Source organism: Bos javanicus, chromosome 22, assembly GCF_032452875.1.
Source record: "Bos javanicus breed banteng chromosome 22, ARS-OSU_banteng_1.0, whole genome shotgun sequence".
NCBI lineage: Eukaryota > Metazoa > Chordata > Mammalia > Artiodactyla > Bovidae > Bos > Bos javanicus.
The window spans coordinates 49,021,667-49,039,174 of NC_083889.1; the positions used below are offsets into that span (position 1 = coordinate 49,021,667).

At 58.3% G+C, this 17,508-nt stretch overlaps 2 protein-coding genes across 8 annotated transcripts; one reads left to right on the plus strand and one right to left on the minus strand.

The window, feature by feature from the left end:
* Positions 1-2,995: 2,995 nt before the first annotated feature.
* Positions 2,996-17,433, minus strand: GPR62 (G protein-coupled receptor 62). Of its 5 annotated transcripts, none has more exons than XR_009732540.1 (3): positions 11,377-17,433; positions 6,217-7,683; positions 2,996-5,027 (listed from the first exon to the last, which is right to left on the minus strand). XR_009732540.1 is itself a non-coding variant. In XM_061396819.1 (3 exons), the coding sequence occupies exon 2, from the start codon at positions 12,480-12,482 to the stop codon at positions 11,391-11,393; it is 1,092 nt and encodes a 363-aa protein (XP_061252803.1). In that variant the 5' UTR covers positions 12,483-12,502; positions 12,613-17,433; the 3' UTR covers positions 2,996-7,683; positions 11,377-11,390. The 5 variants fall into 5 exon arrangements, 4 of the variants coding, with proteins under 4 accessions (XP_061252803.1, XP_061252801.1, XP_061252800.1 ...); XM_061396819.1 differs by having other exon boundaries at positions 2,996-7,683; positions 11,377-12,502; positions 12,613-17,433; XM_061396817.1 differs by having other exon boundaries at positions 2,996-7,683; positions 11,377-12,507; positions 12,613-17,433.
* Positions 6,834-10,664, plus strand: PCBP4 (poly(rC) binding protein 4). 3 transcript variants are annotated; one of them, XM_061396813.1, is made up of 12 exons: positions 6,834-6,916; positions 7,143-7,166; positions 7,277-7,309; positions 7,530-7,646; positions 7,844-7,975; positions 8,104-8,232; positions 8,482-8,556; positions 8,710-8,754; positions 8,830-8,893; positions 9,020-9,072; positions 9,170-9,339; positions 9,773-10,664. In XM_061396813.1, the coding sequence occupies exons 1-12, from the start codon at positions 6,836-6,838 to the stop codon at positions 10,059-10,061; spliced, it is 1,212 nt and encodes a 403-aa protein (XP_061252797.1). In that variant the 5' UTR covers positions 6,834-6,835; the 3' UTR covers positions 10,062-10,664. The 3 variants fall into 3 exon arrangements, with proteins under 3 accessions (XP_061252797.1, XP_061252798.1, XP_061252799.1); XM_061396814.1 differs by having other exon boundaries at positions 9,880-10,664; XM_061396815.1 differs by having other exon boundaries at positions 9,970-10,664.
* Positions 17,434-17,508: the final 75 nt, after the last annotated feature.

The window sequence follows — 17,508 nt, forward strand, 5'->3', positions numbered from 1 at the left end:
GGCCCAAAAAGGAATTCTGGGGGTAGCTTTGGGGGGAATCACGGGGCGGGTGCACCGGGTCACACCGCTCTCAGGCCCCTCCTCCAGCTGGTCCGGTAACCTGTCCTGGACGCACAAGGGCCGGGCCTGGCGGAAGCTGGGGGTGGCTGAGGGGCGTGGGGCTTGGTGGTGGGCGAGAGCCCCGCGCGGGGATGGATGGCGCAGAAGCCAGGAGCTCCGGAAACTCGGCCCCGCAATGGGTCGAAACCTGAGCTCCGAGGGATCCGAGCGGGAGCGGGGCAGAGGCCGAGATGGGGGTGCAGGGGACTCGGGACGGAAGGACCAGCTGGCCGAGAGCGAAGGGACTGGGAGCCGGGCGCAGCGCGGGCGGCGCGGGCAGAACCGTGACCGGGACCGCGCTTCAGGCCGGATCCCCCTTCGCCCCCCACTCCCGGGGGCTGGAGGAGCTGGCGGGGGAGGGTCGTGCTAGCCCTCCCGGAAGCGGCCGCCGCTCGGGGCGCACCGCGGCGCGCGGGGCGGGGCGGGCGGCTGCGGCACTGGGGCGGCTGGGGCGGGCCCGCCGCGCTGTAATCGGATCCGGGGAGGGGGCGGGGAGGGGCCGGGCCGGGCGGGCCGGGGGGGGGGGGGGCGCGGAGCCGGGCTCCGGGCCGGCCGGGCTCCGCGCCTGTCAAACCCCTCATTGTTCGCAGCTGATGTCACTCGCAGTTGTGAGCGGCCGCCTCTCCCGGGGACAATGTGGGACTGAGCGGCCCAGCCGCCGCGCCGCCGCCGCCGCAGGACAGCCCCAGCGAGGTAGGGCGCGGGCCGGGCGGGGCACCGTCGGTCGCGAAGTTTGGGGGTTCGGCTGGGGGGCGGGGAGCCCGCGCCAGAGTCCACAGGCCAGGGTCCCGGGTTTGGGAGACCGGGAGACTGCGAGGAACACGTTCCCTGTCCCATACGGGCCCAGGCCTGCACAGGTGGGGGGCGCTGGTCGGCCAGAGGAGCCCCCAGTTACCAGGGAGGGGCTTTCTGGACCCGACACCCCAGATTTGAGGCCCTCATCCCACCTGCTGTTTCTGTCCTTTGGACCTGTTCTTCTCTAGACCTCCTGCCCTGGCTTCTGGTTCTGCTCCACCTCTGTCCCCATCAGCCACTCCCCTGCAGTTCCTGGCTCAGCACACACCCCTTCCCATTCTCTGCAGTCCCTGGGGGCGCCAGACACAGACCTCCAGGCCAGGAGTGTGTGGAGATGTCAGCTTGGTGGCTCAGAATGGTCCCTGGTGCCCTGTGGCTCTTGAGCCCCTCAGCTCTGACCTAGCTTCTTAGCTGGAGTCTTAGGAGGTGCGGGGGCTCTGGCTACTCACTTGAGCCTGGCCCTGGAGCCTGCCTGGCCAGGAGAGGGAGGTGCCCGCCTCCTCACTCCCCTATCCCAGGCCCGCCATCTTGGGACCTGTGGCACCCAGTGCCCCGCCCGGCTCCAGCGCCCTGGGGAGTGGTCTTTAAAGGGATGCACTTCGGGCCAGGTGCATTCCCTCCTCCCGGAATTGGGCTCTTAGTCCCCCACCAAGCCCAGGATGATCACCTTCACGCGGGTCCAACAGTGTGTGTGTCGCCACCGGCTTTTCTTCTCCCACAAAGAGTTTTTAGACCCCAGGGACTCCCCAGGACCTTAAACATCAACTCCAGCCTTCACTCTTCCCTGGGCTTACCCTCGCTGCTTCAGAGCCAGCACCTGGGACCCTATTGTTTTCCCATCTGACAGTCCCCTAGCCCCTTTGGGCCCTGGAACCCCCTCAAACTCCAAGGCGCCCCCATCCCTGCCCCCACCCCCTAGCCTTCATCAGCATGCAGGCTCAGGCCGCCCAAACACAAGGGGATTGTTCTTCTTGCATGCTCAGGGTGGGGGGCTGGGAGCAGGCGGCCCACACACCCTGGCAGGCCCAGGCCACAGGGAGGCTGCTTTGCCCCGCCCTGTGTCCCCAGACAGGCTCTGTCCACCCTCCCTACTCCCATCAGTGCCACCCCCCTACCCCAGCCTTCATCACCATTGCCTGGTGGCACTGACCTCTTGAGGAAGGAGCTCTGAGCCGCACAGGTGGACCCCGGGGTTCCGCCAGCTCTGCCAGCTGCCTCATTCTCATGTAGCTTTGCAGACAAGCCCCTTTTTCTCAGGGCCTCAGGTTCCTGTCTGGCAAGGCCCTTCCAGCTAAGACAGGTTGAGCCTGACTTTGTGAAACCTATCCCACACCGCAGCTCTTCCTTCAGCCTCCCTTTTCCGTGGGGAAACTCACTCAGGGCCCCCAGAAGTCTCAAAGCAAAGCGCAAATCCCCCACCCCAGTGATATGCCCGGGGACCACCTAGACTCAAAGACACAGCAGGAGCAAGGGCTGGGGTGCTGAGGAACGGGAACTGGGAGTCCTGCCCAGGCGGATCCTGACTCTCCCATGCGGCTGGTCCCCTGCGCCCTGAGTCTTCTCACCCTGCTCTCACAGTTTTCTCTGGGATCCTTAGCCTCATTGCTGGTCTTTAATGCCTCCGAGCCCTGAGTATTTCTTCTCCCTACATACTGAGCCTGGTCCTGGCTCCTGGAACTCTGCATAGTGGAAAAGCAGACTCAGAATTGCCCAAATGGGGCTCTTAGTGAGAGGCATCTTTGAGGAGCAGAGAGGCCTGAGTGATTGGAAGGTTTGGGGAGGGCTTCATAGAGGAGGTGGCATTTGAGAAGGATTTGGACAGAGAGTGGGGAGGATGGGCAGCTGAAGCTAGGATCAGCCTGGGCAAAGGCCCAGAGGCCTGGAGGTGCTAGGCATGTTTTGTAGTCTGGTGTGTGTGGGGGATGGGGTAGGGATGAGACAAGAGAAGTTGGCAGAAGCCAGATCATGAAAGGCCTTGACGGCCTGTCTGTGGAGATCAGGCTTTATTCCTTGGAGACTGGGGAACCAAGGATGGCTGTTGGGCAGCAGAGTGACCCAGTCTTCAGCGTGGAGAGCAGGAGCTAGAGAGAGCTTTCTCAACTGGGGTGAGACAGTGAGGGGATGGGTACCAGTGGGTGGGGCTGTACCATGAAGTTGTGCCCGTTCTTCTGGAGTCCAATCTGGGCCAGGGCCTGCCTTGCTTCCCTTGGCCCTGAGGACTCTTGGGGGCGGGTTGGGGGAGGGGGGCGTTGCCTAACAGTGCTCTAAGGAAGACTGTAGCATTTCTGGCACCAGCCAGCTTGTCAGAGAATCCCTTCTCTGCCTAGTACTGAGTCTACAGGACAGTTCTAGGTCAAGAAACCAGAGGCTGGAGCTCAAGGACCCCAGGCTGCTCCCCTGCAGGCCCCTCCTCCCTGGACTCTCCCATAAAGTAGGTATGAATGGCCATCCTGGGAGGCTGTAAGACTGCAAGGCTGGGCATGTGGATCCGAGGATGCTGGGGCAATTCTTGCGGAGGCCTAGCTAATTGGAAAGGCTAAGTGTGCCCAGAGAAAAGGATGGGCAGGGGAGTCAGGGTCCCTCAGTACTGATCCCCTCTAGGCCCAGTGTTGACCCCCCCACCCCCCACCACGCCCTGCCTCGCCTGATGCCCCGAGCCATTCCCTAGCATCACTGGGTGTGGCCAGCATGGCTGCTTTTGGAGTAGGAATAGAAGAAGGCTGTTAGGTTGGGGGCTGGAAGGGGATGTTGGGATGTGCGGTGGGGATGAACTTGGAGACTGGACCCTTCTCTCTCTTCCCAGCCCAGGTGGGTCTACAAACCCTAGTTGGGACAGACACTCTGGCTAACAGAGCCAAGGGAATCCCCCAAGGGGCGGGCCAGTCCACTTGAGTTGCTTGGCCCCAGGAGCCCTCCCTTCCCCTGGATTGTTCTTGCTCCAGAACAAAGCCAGGGTGGACACTTGATCCCTGCATGTAGGGGGGGGAAGCTGGCTAAGCCCCCGGCCCTTTGATTGGGCAGCTGTCATGAGAGAGAGACAGCTGGGGGGGGAGGGGCAGGAAGGGGCAGCCGCCATGGCTTACACAGCTGTCACCCCCCGCTCCGCCCCCTGCAGCCCGAGTGGCAGGAAGCCAGGGACAGAAGGAGTGGGCATTGGATCTGGGGTGGGGGTCTGGGGAGCAGGAGGGAACGCCCGAGGTCAGAGGCCTGGTCTGAGCTTGGTATGTTCTGCCAGGGAGCCCTGCTGACCAGAGGGGGCTGGGCACCCCCAGAGGTGAGCTGGAGGTCAGTGTGGCATGGTGCGTAGCTGCCATGTGGGTGGCCCAGCAGGGACCTAGGGCCCACCAGGCTGGAGCAGCGAACAATTCCCTAGAGCCCCTGTGAGGGCAGAAGGGGAGCCAGAATGCCTAGTAGGGCTGCTTGTTTACAGAGCTCCTGGGAGAAGCATTATAGACCTGATCAAGACTCCTTCTTCTCCCCAAAAGACAGGAAAGACCTTGAGGGTCCCTCAGAACAGGAAGGACAGAGAGACCAGCCATTCCCCTTGTCCCCCCAGCCCCCACAGACACACACGTAGCACAGGTGGGTAAACTGAGGTCCGTCAGGTGCAGGCCTGGTCAAGGTCGCTTGGACTTGGGGCAGTGGGGCTCAGTGTAGACCCAGGTATCTTTTTCAGGGCAGGAGCCCTAGTTTTGGCCACATCTCAGCCCTTCTGCCCTGTTTTCCCAGGAGCCTTTGCCCACAAGAGGTGATGTGGAGATGTCAGGTTTCCCACTGGTTATCACCCCAAAGGGGTCCGTGAGCCCCAGAAAATTCTAGAGCTTAAGATGTGGCTCTGGACAAGTACAGTCTTTTCCAAACACAACCCATGTCTACTAACTAGGCAGGGATCTCAGGGATGACTAAAGCCTGCTCCCCACCTTTGAAGAGCTGCCTCTGCAACCTTCCCCCACCCCCAAAGAGGACAGCCAGACAGAGGAGGCAGGCAGGACCCTGCTAGTCCCAGCAGACCCCACCTTTCTTGTGACCTTGGGCAGGTTACAGACCCTCTCTGGGCACCAGGCTCCCCTTGTGTTTGGTGAAGTCTTCCATTCAGATAACCAGTGTGTTCTGAGTAACTTCTCCGGCTGGCTCTGGAACACAAGGAGAAGGTGGCAGTCTTGGCTTCTGCTCTAAGGGGCTCCCAGGCTGGCTAGGGTCACCGAAACGAAGCACGTCATCACGAGTGCTTTACTGGGGGAAGTGCTGGCAGCTGGGGGAACGTCAGCAAGGGCAGCCAGCGTGACGCTGGCCAGGATGCTCACAGAGCACCGGCCCTGCATCCACTGTTGCCCTCTGAACTCTGGAGAGCCTACGGAGAGAACTCAAGCAGAGGAAGGAACAGGTTCTGGGGAGGCAACAGTTACTGGCTGTTTGGGGAGTCAGGGTATCACCCCCTTAGTACGGATGAAGAAACAGAGGCCTCAGGCCATACAGTGGCTTCCTGAGTCAGCCAGGCTGGGAGACCCACCCCTCCTCCTCCATGCTCAACCTCAGGCTAGCGGTGTGGGGTGGGGGGTGGGTTTCTGAAGGGGACACTGGACAGAATAGATCTATACTCTTGATGCTGGAGGCAGGATAGGGCAGGGGGCTGGGGAGGAAGGTGCCTAGAGGTCTCTGGGGGCACTCAAGCCCCCGCCCCTCCTAGCAGTAGGGATTTTAGGGTCAGGGCCTGCTCTTGGCTCAGACGGCACCAGGTGGTCCCCTCCCTGTCTTCCTGCTTGGGCTTTGGTCCCCCATGAACTCCCCATCAAGGCTGAGCCTCTACGGGAGATAGCCGCTGAAGGAGAGGGATTTCCAAGCAGGATTAAGGTCCAGGATTAAGTCGGGGCATGAAAAGGGGTCTGGTGGGGAGGGCTGGCGGCCAGGCTAATCCCAGCAGCTAATCTCTGGCTCCTCCTTCCTCCATCAGTTAACAGCCTTGACGTTCCCCTACCGGCCCCCAGTCCCGTTCTTACCCATCACCCAGTCCCACAGGGGAAGCAGTCCCTCCATTTTATGGGTGAGAACACTGAGACTTAGAGTCCAAGTAATTTGTTTCTGGTACAGTAGAAAGTGCTCCAGGCTGGGAACACCGCCAGCTCGGACACTTCTAACCTCCCTGGGACTTAGGAGAGGGCTCAGAAAGCCACCGTGCACACTGCCGGTCCCAACACCCCACGCCCACCCCCAGTGCTGAGTGAACCCTGCTCACAGCTGTCGCAGGAGCCTCTGCTCTCGTGACTCCTAGTGGACAGGCACAGCCCACCCTCCCGGAGTCTTGCTACCTCCACTTCCACCCACCTTTCAAGACCGCCCGTGGCTGCTCCGGCTCCCTCTCCAGCTGCTCCAACCAGGCTCTAGCCAGCGGGGGCTCTGCTTCCTGGACGCAAGTGCCTCTTGTTTGAAGTAACCTCTCAGTTTGAACCCAACCTTCAAGGCCCAGTCCACAGGGGTCCCCTCTCCCAGGAGGTCAGGGAGGAGGCTCCCTCTCTCTGGATTCCCACAGGCCTCCGAGTTCATTCTTTCTTTCGATGTACCAGGGAAAGGGAAGAATACTTGTGGAGACACAGGCACCCAACTTATTTTAATTCTCGTGAACTCTGGGGATTGGACTTGGTATTCCCTTTGTACAGATGGGGAAGCTGAGGCTCAGAAGGGTTATAGATGCTGGCCAGGCTTACACAGCTGGTGAGTCGCACACAGCAGACTGGTCAGTGTGACACTTGAAACTTGTGCTCCACGCTGTCTCCCTGCTCTGGAAGTTTGTCTAGTTTGGCTTTGGGATTCCCATGTAAGGGCAGGGGACCTGAAAGAGAGTGGAGCTCCTCTCTAACCCCTCTCCCACTGTCCCTGCAGAGCCAGCCAGGCCACAGTGTGGACGCATTCCCAGGCGGCCTCAGCCCCAGCCCCGCCTGACAGGATGAGTGGCTCAGATGCGGGGCTGGAGGAGGAGCCAGAGCTCAGCATCACCCTCACACTGCGGATGCTGATGCACGGGAAGGTGAGGCGGGGCGGGGGCGGGGTGGGGGGGCGGTGAGGTGGCTTCCCTGTGGCTCAGGATGGGGCAAAGGGAAAGGTGAGGCAAGACCTGGCCGGCTTGTGGCGGGGAGTCTGATCTTGGGTATCCTGTCTCCTGTGGAGTCCAACCCACCCCCACCCTCAGTGGGGCAAAGGGCGGTGCCTGGGGTATGGGTATGCTGCTGACTTCACTCTTGTCTGGTTTGCAGGAGGTGGGCAGCATAATTGGGAAGGTAGGTGCCTCGTTCTATTCTGTGTGTCCCCTCCAACCTGAGACCTCAGGCTTGGAAAGGAAGCAACAACCGCTTGGCCTAAGAGCCATTTTCTGTTCTGTCTCCTGCAGAAAGGAGAGACTGTAAAGCGAATCCGGGAACAGGTGAGGATGGAGTTTGGGAGAGGAGCCCAGGGTACCTGGTTTGGAGGGGAGGGGAGATGCCTGCCCCACCCTGTCCCTGAATCCACCATCCAGGATCACCAGTCAGTGCCCCTAGAAGGTGGCCACTTCCAGCCTTGGCTGGGGCCTGGTGAGTGGGGGGCAGGCAGGTTCCTGGCCAGGAAGCAGAGAAGGAGCCCCGCTGCTTGTCCTATACCCGCAGAGCAGTGCCCGGATCACCATCTCTGAGGGCTCCTGCCCTGAGCGCATCACCACCATCACTGGGTCTACAGCAGCCGTCTTCCACGCGGTCTCCATGATCGCCTTCAAGCTGGATGAGGTCTGTGGCCGGCTGGAGGGAGGCCAAGGGTGGTCCCCTAGGAGGAACGGGACTCTGATCCACAGAGTGGCTACGGGCGGGATGGAAGGCCAAGTGGGATGTGGGTGGGCTTCCCTCCTTTGCCCCCTGGCAGGAAGGTGCCCCAGGGGCGGGGGAGCAGCACAGGCACGCACGGCCAACCGCGTCTTCCTGGCCAGGACCTCTGCGCTGCTCCTGCAAACGGAGGGAATGTCTCCAGGCCTCCAGTGACCCTGCGCCTTGTCATCCCTGCAAGCCAGTGTGGCTCGCTGATTGGGAAGGCGGGCACCAAGATCAAGGAGATCAGAGAGGTGAGGGGAGGGGGTCTCGAGGGGAGAGCTGGGCTTACGGCTTCCTGTCCCCTGGGGAGCTATGAGCCCGGGCCCTCTGCTCTGGGCTATGGGAGTAGCCGGAAGTGGCCCCCATTCTTTGCCCACAGACTACAGGTGCCCAGGTGCAGGTGGCAGGGGACCTGCTCCCCAACTCCACAGAGCGTGCTGTCACCGTGTCCGGGGTGCCTGATGCCATCATCCTGTGTGTGCGCCAGATCTGTGCTGTCATCCTGGAGGTGGGCCCGGGGGCAGGGAGAGAGGGCAGAGGCTGGACCCTGGGGCTGCCTTGTCAGGCCACCCAAGCCTATGCCTGTGACACCAGGTGGGGGTAGGGCGGGGCTGCAGGGATGGATGTGAGACGCTCAAGGACATCGAGCTGTGTTGATCTGGGGCTTATGGGGAGGGCCTTGGGAGCACAGGGCCCTTGGGGAGGGCAGGGGGGCCTGAGAAGGTCCTGACCGAGCCTCCCCATGTGTCCCTTCCAGTCCCCACCCAAAGGAGCCACTATCCCATACCATCCAAGCCTCTCCTTAGGTACTGTGCTTCTCTCCACCAACCAGGTGAGGGGGAACAGCAGGAAGGGTAGGACGTGTTACTGGAGAAGCAGGGGAGGCGGAGGAAGGAATGGGGGGTCCAGGGAGAGGTGGGGAGGGGTGACTCTACCTACACTGCCCTATCACAGTGACCCTCTTTGACGCACTTTGTCCTCACAGGGGTTCTCTGTCCAGGGTCAGTATGGCACTGTGACTCCAGCTGAGGTGAGTGCCCAAAGCCCATGGCACCCCTTCCGGAACAGAGCCTCCTCTGACTCCTGACCCCTCTTCTTGGCACAGGTCACCAAGCTCCAGCAGCTCTCGGGCCATGCAGTCCCCTTCGCCTCACCCAGCATGGTGCCAGGTGAGCAGTCCCTGCGGAAGGAAGCAGGGGCAGATCCCAGGGGGCCAGGCAGCCCCCTCTGGAAAGGACGAGGGGAGGCAGGAAGGACCCAGACTCACGCCCAGTCCCTCTTCTTCCCGCCTGTAGGACTGGATCCTAGCACACAGACCAGCTCACAGGAGTTCTTGGTTCCCAACGACGTGAGCATGGGATGGGGTGGTTTGAGGGGGAGAGTAGGGGAGCCCGGGGGTGGGGGGTCTGGGCCTCACCTAGGGTTGAATTCCACCCCCTCCCCAGCTGATTGGCTGCGTGATCGGGCGCCAGGGCAGCAAGATCAGTGAGATCCGGCAGATGTCAGGGGCACATATCAAGATCGGGAACCAAGCCGAGGGCGCTGGTGAGCGGCACGTGACCATCACTGGTTCACCTGTCTCCATCGCCCTGGCCCAGTACCTCATCACTGCCTGGTGAGTGTGGGGTGGGGGTGTCACAGGTCATGGGGCGTCTGTGCCTGAGAAAGGCACCGGTCGGGTGGAGAGAGCGGACCTCCCTTCTCCCGGGCCTGTCCTCTGCCTCCCTAAGCCTGCCGCACTCATCCACGTTGCCCCATCTTTCCCCTGCGTCTGTCCCTCGTGCCCACTGTCCATCCCTGTCTCTCCTCCCTGGCACTCCGGTCTCCCCATGTCTCCCCTTACCCGATGCTGTGTCTGCTTGTCCTTATCTGCTGTGTCCCATCCCCACCCTTCCGACCTGTCCCATCTTTCCCCAAACACACCCATCCATGTCATTGCTCTCAATTCCTGTTTTTCATCTAATCTCATCCCTTATATCTGCCCTCATTGCCCCCTGTCTCGCCGCCCCCACCTTCCCTTCATCTCCCCCCTCTGTCCCTCTTTCCAGTCTAGAAACGGCCAAGTCTACCTCTGGGGGGACACCCGGCTCGGCCCCCACAGACCTGCCTGCCCCTTTCTCGCCACCCCTGACGGCCCTGCCCACCGCTCCCCCAGGCCTGCTGGGCACGCCCTATGCCATCTCCCTCTCCAACTTCATCGGCCTCAAGCCCGTACCCTTCTTGGCTCTACCACCTGCCTCCCCAGGGCCACCGCCGGGCTTGGCGGCCTACACTGCCAAGATGGCAGCGGCCAATGGGAGCAAGAAAGCTGAGCGGCAGAAATTCTCCCCCTACTGAGGCTGGCTGAGGCACAGGTGCGGGGGCAGGCAGGACCGCCGGCAGGGGGCTGCCTCTGCTACCTGCCCAAGGACTCCACCCCGGGAGGGGGTCCCAAACGCCGCTAATGCCCAGACGCATGGATGCAACCCCCCCCCACCCTGCCCCAGTCTGTGGGAGTTCCTGCTCTTGGAGTGGGGGTGGTTTCCGGCCCAGGGTTTTGGGAGCTGTGGCAGCCCCAGGATATAGGGGGCTTGACCCCCTCTAGCTCTGTGCTTGGATGCAGGGAGCATCCTAAGTGCCCCCACTTTGGGGGGTGTCACTCATGCACTCCCCATCCCTCAGGGCTTCCCTTCTACTGTCCCCCACGTGGGGATCAGGGAGGAGGCCTGGGGGTGGCTGGGGGCCTTGCTTCTCTCCCCACCTCCCTGCAGATTCCTGCTGCTTCCACTGATACCCTTTTGACTGGAATGGACTGGCTGGGCTTGGCAGAGGGCAGCCTGAAGAGGGGGCACTGCCAGGCAGCTGGGGGAGTGGCATGGGGGCAGGGGCCGAGTTCTCAGCAGCAGATACTCTGTACAGTTTTTTCAATTCCTGTTTTTGAATAAATATTCTCAGAGACCAGGAAGCTGTGAAACATTGTGGGTGTTGGCAAAACCTACAGAATATGGGTGCAGCCGAGGTCCCAGAGGACCCCCATCTATGACTCCATCAGCCCCAGCTGGGCCTCAGCCCCTTCCACATGCCAATTCTGGGGCTTTAGGGCTCTTTGGGGGTCATGTTGTCCAGCCTCCTGTCTCTGGCACCACAATGATCCAGTTTTTTTTCTGGGCATTTTTAGAAGCTGATGGAGGAGTCTCAGTAGTTCTGTCCAGCTTCTTCTTGGTGCATATGTCACAGAGGTCTTTCCGAATGTCCCTCCACTTGTTCTTCCTGCTGTGGCTGTAACCCAGACCCTGCCCTGCTTGGCCCACTCCCTTTGGCTGTGAGCCCTTAGGGCCCTCTTCTCTGTGATCCTGCCCACCTCCGCTTCTTCCTTGGCCTGGGGACCATCTGTGAGTGTCCAGATCACTCAAGCTGGAGGAGCTCTTAGACATAGTCCCGGGTACAGATGGGAAAACTGAGGCCTAGGGAAGGGTAGGTGTGTGTACAAGGCCATGCAGAGTTGGCCCCGAACTCAGGATTGCTCCCAGAAGAATCTGGGCCTCACCAGGCTACAGGCCCCCTTTCTCCCATTCCAGGGTCAGAACTCCAGGCAGGGCACCTGCCACAAGCTGTGCTGGAGGCTGGACGGGCCCTTTCCAATACCACCCTGCTTTCTCCAGTCCCGGCTCACCTGGGAGACATCTCTCACGTGGCCTCTGACATGCTCAGGCTTTCCCTTTCTGTCAAATCCCGGCCTTGATCAGGTGCCTCAGAAGGGCCAAGGGCAGGGCCCTCTGGAGGTCTCTGGAGGTGCTGCAGGAGGGCCCGCGGGTGCCAGGCCCGCGAAGTGCAGGCTCGGGGGGACCACGGCAGCGCTCGGCGGGCAAGGCGGCCCAGCGTCCGGCGTACAGGGCGCTGCAGCAGGCCGTACAGGAAGGGGTGAGCCGCGAAGGCCGAGTAGGCTATCCAGGTGACGGCCGCCTCGGCCGCTGCGGCCTGTGCAGCAGGCGCCAAGCACGCACAGCCGTAAGGCAGCCAGCAGGCTGCGAACTGGCCCACGGCCAGCGCCGGAGCCAGGGCTGCTTTGCCCCAGGGCGGGCGAGGCCGGAGGGGCGGCAAGATGGAGAGGCGACTGTCCAGAGAGTCGGAGCGCGGCCGGGACCCGCGTGCGGGTCGTGGGGGCCGCAGGGCGGCCCGGCGCGCCACGAGGAAGATGCTGCCGTAGGCGCCGAGCAGCAGGAGGGCGGGTAGCGCGAAGGCCAGCAGCGCCCAGAGCGGCCGGAAGGGCCCAAGGCCTCCCGCCAGGACCGAGCAGCGAGCCGGGGCCGGGGGCGGTGCGGGCGGCGGCCCGAGCAAGGACAGCGCGCCCAGCAGCCCGGCGGCCGCCCACACGGCGGTGAGCACTAGGGTGGGCGGAGGTCGCGCGCCGGGCCGCAGCGGATGAACTATAAGGCGGTAGCGCGCCAGGCCGAGCGCCGCCACGCCGAGCGTGCAGGCCGGCAGCAGCGCCGCCGAGAGGAAGCGCGCCGCGCGGCAGGGTGCGAGGCCCAGGCGCACGCGGCCCAGCCCCGGCGGCGGAGCGGCCAGCAGGCCCAGCGGCATGATGGAGGCGGCCGCCAGCAGGTCCACGACGCACAGGTGCACGAGGTAGAGAGCGTCGCGCAGTCCCGGCGTCCGCAACACCACCACCAGCAGCGCGCCGTTGCCTAGCAGTGCCGCCGCCTCCACGAGAGCCGCCAGGATCAACCCCATCGAGGCTGCGACTTCTGGGGCGCTCAGCCCTGTGGCGTTGGCCATCCGAGCGCTTAGGCTTCGCCCTGTGCTGGGAGGCAGAGAGAGAGAGGGAGATGGAGCTTTCCCCTCCCCGCCCCCCATTACCCTCATTCCCATCACCCACCATCCATCCCTTGCTCCTCTGGCCTCTCACCTCACAGGCTGCCCAGGCACTGGCTCAGATGCCCGGGCTGCCATCCTTCTGGGGGCTTGGCTGGCCCCATGGAAGGGTGCAAGCCGGGGACTGTGGCTCTCTCTTCCACACCAGCGACTCAGCCCCTGCTGGAGATGGTACCGGCTGTCACTCTGATGCTGCCCTTTGGAGACACACAGAGCTGGCAAGGGAGGGGCAGGGCCTGGCACCGGCCCCCTGGGTCCTAGCAGCTGCCAGCTGGAGGCTGGAGGCTGTGCTGTGGAAATGCTGGGAGGGCCTGGGGAGGGGGACCCGGAGCAATCATAGACTGGAGTGCAGACTGAGGACGTTAGAGTGTAGGCTTTGGAGTCAGCCAGGTCCTATTCTGTCTTTTCCAGGCAGAAAATCTGCTCTCTTATGCCATCCCCCTCAGTGAGGGTAACTGGATCATTCAGCCTTGGTACTGAGGGGAAACTGAGGTACCAGGGACACAGGAGCTGGGAGACGCCTAAGTACCCTCTAGTCCTCAGGAGGGCTAGTTCTCTAGGTAAAGTGAGGGGGAAACACAGGACTTTGGCACATAGTAGGTTGCTCTGCTGGTATTAGCTTGGCACAGAATAGGTGCTTCAAGACACTGTGGAATTAATGAGAGGAAGCCTTAGGGGCAACTAAAAGCTTTTTTTGGTTGTTTTTGCTGTTAGCAAATGAGTCCGCTTCTGCTAAGAACACCCTGAATTTTCTTTAGGAAGCTACCTTCCCCAACTCTCAGGACACGTGGTTTGGGTAAGATACTAACCTTTCATGTCATACTGCAGGCACAAAAACCCAGCCCTAGCCATGGTATGGCACCCGCCGAACAAGGTATTAGCTCAGGGAAAGACGTGTGACTCCAATGGGGTCATGTCGCCCAGTCCCATGGCAAAACCCCATCTATACCCTGATAGCTTGCCTTTGTGTCTGAAGCTCCTTCCTTTCCTCTGAATCCCGGTCTGGATACCCAGGTGCCTCTTCAACATCACTCCCGTACAGAAACTATCGGGCATCTCAAAAGTTCTACACCCTAACATAGGGCCTGACTCATGGCCCCAACCGCAACTTTCTCCACAGACTCTTAGTAAATGCCATCTCAGAAGTTTCCATCGACACCTCCTTTTCCCACTTACTCCACATCCAAAAGATCAACCTGTCTAAATTCAGCCACGTCTCACCACCATTATGTTCCCAGGCACTGCCACCCGTCACCTGGACTCTTGCAGCTTCTTCCTCACGGATCTGATCTTCGTTCCTGCACCTCATGGTGGTCATTTGTCTGTTTGCCCTTAGATCCACTCCCATATTCCCCAGCACTGCTCTGCCTTCCAAGAAACTGATTTACTGGGCTCCTCTGTCAGTTGGTTTTGGGGTATATTCAGCCAATGGAAGTTACCAGCAGAACTGGAGGGTGGCAGGAGGGAAGAAGCCAGGGTATTTTTCCTCTCATGCTCAGCCTGGATCTACCTCTAGATCCGCCTCTGTGGAAGACTTCATCTCCCTCCATAGCCCTGGCTCCCTTCAGGCAGCCCCCTCTGGGATTCTGGCACCTGCTGGGGGAGCCCAGTCTTGGGCATTGGAATTCCATTATCCTTCCAACCTAAGAATGGTAGCAACTTCCTGCGGTTGCTAATCCCAGGATTGACTCACCAGCCCCTCTGGTAGTTCAGCTCCTTTTTTGTATCAAATTCCTCTTGTCTGGAATACATAGAGTGATTTGTGTTTTGTTGATTGGATCTTGACTGACAACATAGATCCACTCTCTATGCAGCTGGCCAAAGTGGATCTCTCTAAAGACACATCAGGTCAGGTCATGATTCTGCACTCATCTCTCCAAGAGCTTCCTGTCATCAAAATAGAATCTCAGCCCCTCTGTGCTGAGATTGCCTTCTCACCTTTCTGACCTCACCCTCCTCCTCCTTGTCTCCCATACTTCCAGCCATGCAGTCTTTGTGCTGGTCCCACATGTCAAACTCCTTTTCCCTTGAGGAAGTTTGCATGTGCTGTTTCTTCCGTCAGAACACCCTTCCCCCAGATCTCTTCATGGCTCGCTCTCTCACCTAATTCAGGTCTCTGCCTTCAGTGACCATCTTTCCTAAAATTGTTCCACTTTCTCATCACTACTTCTTTAACCCTGTTTTATTTTTCTTACTGGCCCTTTTCCTACTTGAAATTGTATTTCCTATCTACGCACGTACTGCTTACAGCCTGTTTTACTAGAATGCAAGCGCCTTGGTAGCAGGGACCCTGTCTGTGCCTTGTGCCTGTGCCTCACAGGCATACAGTCCTCACCGGCACGGATCTGGGTGGCAGACAACAGGGCGTGGATCTCTGGGTTTAACTCACCTGCTGCTGGAATTTGAAGAGCCCTGGTCCGGTTCTCTGTTATTTGGATGAGACTGGTGCTCAGAGAGGGAAGGAGTGTGTTCTAGATTACCCAGCTGAGTTGTACCTGGAATCTGGGTCACCTGCTTCCTACGCTCTGTCCACACAGTCACTACTTCCCATACCTGACCACAACTTTGAAGTGGGTATTTGCCTCTAGGAGGCGAATCTGAGATCCTGGTTCAGAGGAAGGAGAGGGCATTGGCTTTCCCACTGCCCAGTTAGGCCTGTAGGGCCTAGGGAGGACTCAGCAGGACTAGATGGGAAAGCAGATGAGAACAGGTGCCTGGGGAAGGCAATAGGCAGGGATGGGGACTATGGTGGGTTGGGGAGTGCATTCTCCCTCTAAAATCGTTTAACTAAATTAACAGTGAAAACATTTTGTAGTTTATCATCTTTTTTTTTTTTTTTCAAAAAGAAATGCAGGGAGGATAAACCAGAAACTCCAGTAGGTTGGTAGGCATGGAGCATGGAGTGAGAGAGCTAGGAGAACACTCTTCCGAGCACAGATTTGGACAGACTGGACTTTGGAGGACCATATTAATGGTCTATGTGTTGAAAAAAAAAATAACCAAGATGAGAAAGCCCCCTAAAAGTGAATATATATAGAAACAAATGAACCTACCTGCATTCCAAATAAATAACCACCACAATGAAGGGAAATAAATAACTAATCCAAGTAATATTTGAACCTGTGTTCAAATTGTTGCTTTGACCATTGACCTTCAGTCTAAAGACAAAAAAGTTAGCTTGAATAAGGTTTTATAAATCTTGAACTCTACTGAGCAAGTTTGTTTTTCACAATGGTTGTAGGTACAGCAATTCTGAAACTGCTTTTGTGTGGGATTAGGCAAATAAGTAAATGATTTGAGGTTGATGTGAACCAAGGTTCCGACTATAGGAGAAGGGAGGATAATTATAGATTTGGGAAAGAATGGAAGGACACACTGGAATCGGAGAAACGGACAGAGATAGATGTGTTTATTTACATGTACATATTTCCTAGTGCTCTTTGCTGCCAGGACTGAAAAGCAAAGACATGCGGTTCCAAAGAGCACACCTCTGCCCAAATCTTGGATTCTCAATATCATCTCCTGCTCTAGGGAACCCCTGTGGAGAAATGGCTGATTCTAGGTTTGTACAAGATGAGCCTGGAACGTCATGTGATAACCAGAACCTAAGGAAGTGCTCACAAAATGATGTAGACACAGGAGTTAGCCTGAAGGACCTTCTGCTAGCCAAAGCAGGGACAACTTGAGGATCAAAACAGCAACAAAACAGCAACAGTCTCATCCAAATAACAGAGAACTGGACCATTCAATGTCAGCTATGGCACAGACATTGAATATAATCAGAACCCATGGGTCCATACTGATAATAAGGAAAGAAAGGTGACTGTTATTAATAAATACAGAAGAAATGGTGGAATTAGATAAAAATTTGCAACCATTGTAGCAAAAATTCATTGAAGTCATCAATTTCAGGTAAAAATCGTCACTGAATGTAAAAGCTAGCAGGTGAAAGTTGATAAGGAATGGGACATTTACACTCAAAATATTTCCCCACAGATTACTGATCAATTACAAATGGGGGAAATGATAACTTCCCCGTGGAACAACCTGGTGGACATGACTTTGAGCAAAGTTACATCACCAAGGATGGGATATGTCCCTCCTGATATAGTACACCAAGGACATGTCATTCACATAATGTTCCTGCCAAACTGCAATGCCTGAATCTAATTATTGCAAAATATCAGACAAACGTGAACTGAGAGAGCCTATAAAACAACTGACCTGTACTCTTTAGGAGTGTCAAGAGTGTCCAAAGTTATGGAGGGAAAAGAAAAGGCTCAAGAATGGTTTCAGATTAAACGAAACCAAAGAGAATGACAACGAAATGCAGGGTATGACCCAGCACTGGGTCCTGACCTGCTGTCTAATATCTGCTCCCCTCGTTTGTGGACAGAGTAACCTGGGGTGATAATTACCACTCCTTTCATGACAGCAGAGCTGAACCCCTCACAAATATTCTCAACTCATTTATAATAGACAAAAGATACACATGGGTGTTTGGTGGCAAGACATGAGAAATGCTTGATTTGCCTGGCCATGTCTGGACTGAAGAATCACTAGATGGGTCCCCACATGACTAACAGCTCTGAGTGGAGGGGAAGGGTCCCTTTCAGAGGCTCAATGATCAGAGGAGGACAGTTGTTGCAAGGACCAACATAGACTGTGACCACAGTGGGTGGGAGTGTGTGCATGACTGGTGTTCACCCGTGTGAGTGGTCACTCCCTGGAGTGGGGCTGGAAATGCTGTGTGGTGTGGCAAGTTGCCCTGGAGAGCAAGGAGGCCCGGGCCTGGTGCAGCTATGGCACAGACAAGCAGAGGCCAGGGAGTAAGCCAATACAATGTTTAATAAACTTGCCTGTGCGTACCTGACGTGCAGCCTACCTCTCTTGTTTATTCATTTTTTTTTTGATGGTGAAAGATTTTCAT

Coding starts and splice junctions, on each gene's coding strand:
- PCBP4 (XM_061396813.1), top strand. CDS start 6,836: ATGAGTGGCTCAGATGCGGGGCTGGAGGAGGAGCCAGAGCTCAGCATC. Junction 7,167..7,276: donor TGGGCAGCATAATTGGGAAG/GTAGGTGCCTCG, acceptor TGTCTCCTGCAG/AAAGGAGAGACTGTAAAGCG. Junction 8,894..9,019: donor CTCACCCAGCATGGTGCCAG/GTGAGCAGTCCC, acceptor TCCCGCCTGTAG/GACTGGATCCTAGCACACAG.
- GPR62 (XM_061396816.1), bottom strand. CDS start 12,575: ATGGGAATGAGGGTAATGGGGGGCGGGGAGGGGAAAGCTCCATCTCCC.